This window comes from Tupaia chinensis, unplaced genomic scaffold (genome assembly GCF_000334495.1).
Source record: "Tupaia chinensis unplaced genomic scaffold, TupChi_1.0 Scaffold000067_1, whole genome shotgun sequence".
Classification (NCBI taxonomy): domain Eukaryota; kingdom Metazoa; phylum Chordata; class Mammalia; order Scandentia; family Tupaiidae; genus Tupaia; species Tupaia belangeri.
This window is the reverse complement of record NW_006159526.1, coordinates 3659059-3663170: the sequence shown is the minus strand read 5'-3', so window position 1 is coordinate 3663170 and position 4112 is coordinate 3659059. Positions and strand designations below refer to the sequence as shown.

General features: G+C 64.8%; 1 protein-coding gene and 1 long non-coding RNA gene across 2 annotated transcripts in view; one reads left to right on the top strand and one right to left on the bottom strand.

The window, feature by feature from the left end:
- LOC106733539 (uncharacterized) overlaps positions 1 to 178 on the bottom strand; it is a 2126-nt gene extending 1948 nt beyond the window's left edge. The window contains exon 1 of the long non-coding RNA XR_001369570.2: positions 42 to 178. This is a non-coding gene — a long non-coding RNA (uncharacterized LOC106733539). The remainder of the gene's footprint in view (positions 1 to 41) is intronic.
- The window catches only part of SIX5 (SIX homeobox 5), a gene marked incomplete in the record, with an annotated part of 3922 nt that extends 519 nt beyond the window's left edge, over positions 1 to 3403 (top strand). Inside the window, 3 exon segments of the mRNA XM_014583067.2 lie at positions 1 to 286; positions 1142 to 1938; positions 2094 to 3403. Coding sequence (XP_014438553.1) covers positions 1 to 286; positions 1142 to 1938; positions 2094 to 2704 — 1694 coding nt within the window.
- Between the last annotated feature and the right edge of the window lie 709 nt (positions 3404 to 4112).

Below are 4112 nucleotides of genomic sequence, written 5' to 3'. Positions count from 1 at the left end.
AACGGGCCCGCGGCCGCGCGCTGGGTGCAGTGGACAAATACCGGCTGCGCAAGAAGTTCCCGCTGCCCAAGACCATCTGGGACGGCGAGGAGACGGTCTACTGCTTCAAGGAGCGCTCCCGCGCCGCGCTCAAGGCCTGCTACCGCGGCAACCGCTACCCCACGCCGGACGAGAAGCGCCGCCTGGCCACGCTCACCGGCCTCTCGCTCACGCAGGTCAGCAACTGGTTCAAGAACCGGCGACAACGCGACCGGACCGGGAGTGGCGGCAGCGCGCCCTGCAAAAGGTGAGGAGACCCGGACGGCGCAAGTCCCGAGTCCCTGGAACGTTGCGCCCTCCAGCCCTCCTGCCCCGTGCCCACCACTCGAGTCAGCGCGCCCGACTCTTCCGACACCTCCGGCGCCCGCCGAGCGTGGATAGAACGGGCACACGCCCTGGGCCTTCGGTCCCGGGCATCACAGCTCCGCCCAGGGCTCCATCTCAAATCCCGGCCGTGTTCGGGACACTGGGGGAGAGAGGCAGTGGGAAAATGGGGGACTTCGGAGGGGCTGCTGGGGGGGGAGGGGCCTTTGTCCGCCAGACCCCGAGTAGGGGCTGCTCTCTGGCCCCCTTCGCAGCCGGGCGCCTCCTGACCGTTACTCTTCCCACCCGCCTCGGGGCCCGAACAGCGTGGTCCGTCGTCTGCTTTTGTTGTGAAACGTGAACCTTCCCCGGCTCCGGTTTCCCTGTAACCCAAGCCCTTCCCCTCCCACCCTGTGTGGCCGGCCTCTCACTCCCTTCCCTGACGCCCCGGGGGAGGGCGCCAGGAACTGAGCCCGCCGCCTCCTTACTCTCCAGGCCACCCCCTATTTCCACCAGGCCCAGAAAACTTGGGGCAGCCTGGGAGCTCCGCCTCGGGCCGCAGGCCAGGGCGGTGGGGAAAGCAGGGCTCCTTTCCTGCTGCCCAGGGACAAAACTCTACCGCAGAGGTGTCAGTGCCGGGCTAGCGGCGACCCCTGGGTCCTTGGGTGCTCGCAGAGATTCCCTGACCCCTGAAGCAGCGGAAAGCTTGGTGGGGGAAGGGGACAGGCAACTCTCTGTGGGCCAGGCTGGCCTAGGGGACATTCAGGATCAGGCATCTTACAAGTTTTTCTCTGGCCAGCGAGTCAGATGGGAACCCCACAACTGAGGACGAGTCCAGCCGAAGTCCTGAGGATCTGGAGAGAGGGGTGGCCCCAGTGGCTGCAGAGGCCCCCACCGCAGGCCCTGTATTCCTGGCCGGCACCACCCCAGCAGCGCCATGCCCGGCCTCCTCCTCCATCCTGGTGAACGGGAGCTTCCTGGCGGCCAGCAGCTCTCCAGCAGTGCTCCTCAACGGGAGCCCTGTCATCATCAACAGCCTAGCCCTGGGGGAGGCCTCCAGTCTGGGCCCCCTCCTGCTCACAGGGGGCGGGGGCGCTCCTCCACCACAGCCCAGTCCCCAGGGGGCCTCTGAGGCCAAGACCTCCCTGGTCCTAGACCCTCAGACTGGGGAGGTCCGACTGGAGGAGGCTCAGCCAGAGGTCCCTGAGACCAAGGGGGCCCAGGTGGCTGCTCTGGGGCCAGTGGGAGAGGAGGTCCCCGGGCCTTTACCCCAAGTGGTGCCTGGCCCCCCACCAGCTGCCACCTTCCCCCTGCTGCCTGGGCCAGCGCCTTCGGCTGCTCCACAGGCAGTGCCACTCTCTCCCTCTGGACACGCTGCGGGCCTGGGCCCCCCTTCCCCGCTGTTGAACCTGCCCCGGGTGCTACCCACCTCACAGGTGGGGGCCCTGCCTCAGGCTGCGGGGCCCCTGCAGCTGCTGGCAGCTGGGCCAGGCAGCCCTGTGACAGTGGCGGCTGCAGCCGGCCCTGCCAACGTGCACCTGATAAACTCCGGGGTGGGCGTGACTGCCCTGCAGCTGCCTTCAGCCACTGCCCCAGGTACCTCCTTGGGCCTCCCTTGGTTCTGGGGGAGGCATGGGGGGCTGTCCTGGACTTCTGGGAGGTGCGTCTCCTCCCTGGCAAGTCCCGGTGCCCTTCTGTGCCCGGCATAGTGTCCCCCCAAGCCCAAGCACACTCCTCTCTTCTCCCCACAGGAAACTTCCTGCTGGCCAACCCCGTGTCTGGCAGCCCCATCGTGACGGGCGTGGCCGTGCAGCAGGGCAAGATCATCCTCACGGCCACCTTCCCGACCAGCATGCTGGTCTCCCAGGTCCTGCCGCCGGCTCCCAGCCTGGCCTTGCCCCTCAAGCCAGAGATGGCCACCTCAGTGCCTGAAGGAGCCCTCCCAGTGGCCCCCAGCCCTGCTCTCCCAGAGGCCCATGCCCTTGGCACCCTTCCTGCACAGCAGCCACCACCCCTTACTGCCACCAGCTCCGCAGCCAGCCTGCCCTTCTCCCCAGACTCCTCCAGCCTTTTGCCCAGCTTCCCGGCACCCCCGCCAGAGGGCCTGATGCTGTCACCCGCCGCTGTGCCCATCTGGCCGGTGGGGCTGGAACTGAGCACAGGAGCAGAGGGGCTGCTAGAAGTGGAAAAGGGGTTGGGGACACAGGCCCCCCACACAGTGCTGAGGCTGCCAGACCCTGACTCCGAGGGGCTGCTTCTGGGGGCCACGGCAGGGGGTGAGGTTGAGGAGGGCCTGGAAGCCGAGGCCAAGGTCCTGACGCAGCTGCAGTCGGTGCCTGTGGAAGAGCCCTTGGAACTGTGACCCGGCTGCATCCAGGCCTCTCCTGACAATGGTGCTCAAGATGCGGGCCAGGCCCCGGGGGAGGGGGCCTCGGAAAAAGCTGCTGTGGCCTGAAGATCTTGCACGTGCTGGGTTCCTCTGCCCACGTAACCCTGCCACTCCCTGTCTAGGGCGCTGTCCCTCTGGACTGGAGGCTCCTGTTACAGCCCTGACCTCGCTGTGCCCTGCCACATATCTAAGGGGGATTTTGGGTCCTGACTCGGGGGCTCTGCCCCTTCCACCTGGTACTATCTGGGAGCTGAAGGACCTGCCAGATGGCCGTGGCCCTCTCCTTGTCACTCCTTGAACCTATTAATAGCTCCACTGACGCCGGGTGTTCCCAGAACTGCTTGGAATCCGAGGGCGAGGGCGGAGGATGGCTGTCTGGTGCCCCAGAGACCGGCAGACCCTCCCTCCCCCAGCTCCTGCCTAAACAGGCAGGGTGGGAGGTGGGGTCCTCTTAGCTCCCCTGGACTAAAGCCCCGTGATTGCATCTAGCCCCAGACCAAAGACCCCTTGCCCCTGGGGCACCCCGACCCGTGCGTCTAGTTTGTACCTAAATCTTTATTTTTCTAGGACATGTTATGCCCCCATTTCAAGTAAAATAAAGTTAACAAGAAGACAACAGCGTAGGGTGAGGGCGCCTTCCTAACGGCTTGGCCAAAGGAACAGCACAGCAGAGGCGGTGGTGTGCTGGTCACTGTGTCTGCGGGAGAGGGGGGTTTGAGCTGAGCTTCGGGGTGCTGGTTGGGAAGCTGTGGGCCAGAGGTACACATCTTTGAAGCCTCAGGCTGCAGGACTGAGTGGCCTGCAGGGTGGGAGGACTGGCCCCTGAGCAGGGGGCGCAGCAGGCCTGCCCTTGCCCAGCTTGTTGGTGACAAGGGTTCCAGTAGCTTTATTTTGCTTAAAACAATAAATAGCCTATAAATAGAACAGGAGGGAGGAGCAGGTGGGTGAGGATGAGGGGTGAGACCCGTGCTGCTGGGAGGAAGAGCAGAGGCAGCCCTGCTAGGAGCTTGGCCGCCTTCCCTTCAGGAAGGGCCTCCTTCCCCAACCCGCCCAGGTGTCCTGGTAAATCGTGGGTAGGAAAGGAGAGGTGAGGAGGGCAGCCATGCCACCTGCCACTCTGCCAAAGCATCAGGGTCAAGAAATACCCACTCTTGGGACCAGCAGTTAGCATAATGGCTATGTCGCTGGATTCCCATGTCGACACCAGTTCGAGTCCCTGACCCGGTGGCTTAAACTCACGCCAGGTGCGTGTGTGTGCGTGCCCAAGATCCCAAGAGGAGAACGGAGAAGGGATTGCGGCATGGCCATCTCTCCGGGGGGTGATTTCTCGCTTTCTGTCTCTCTGTCTCTTTCTAGCGAGCACACACACCCTATAGCAAAA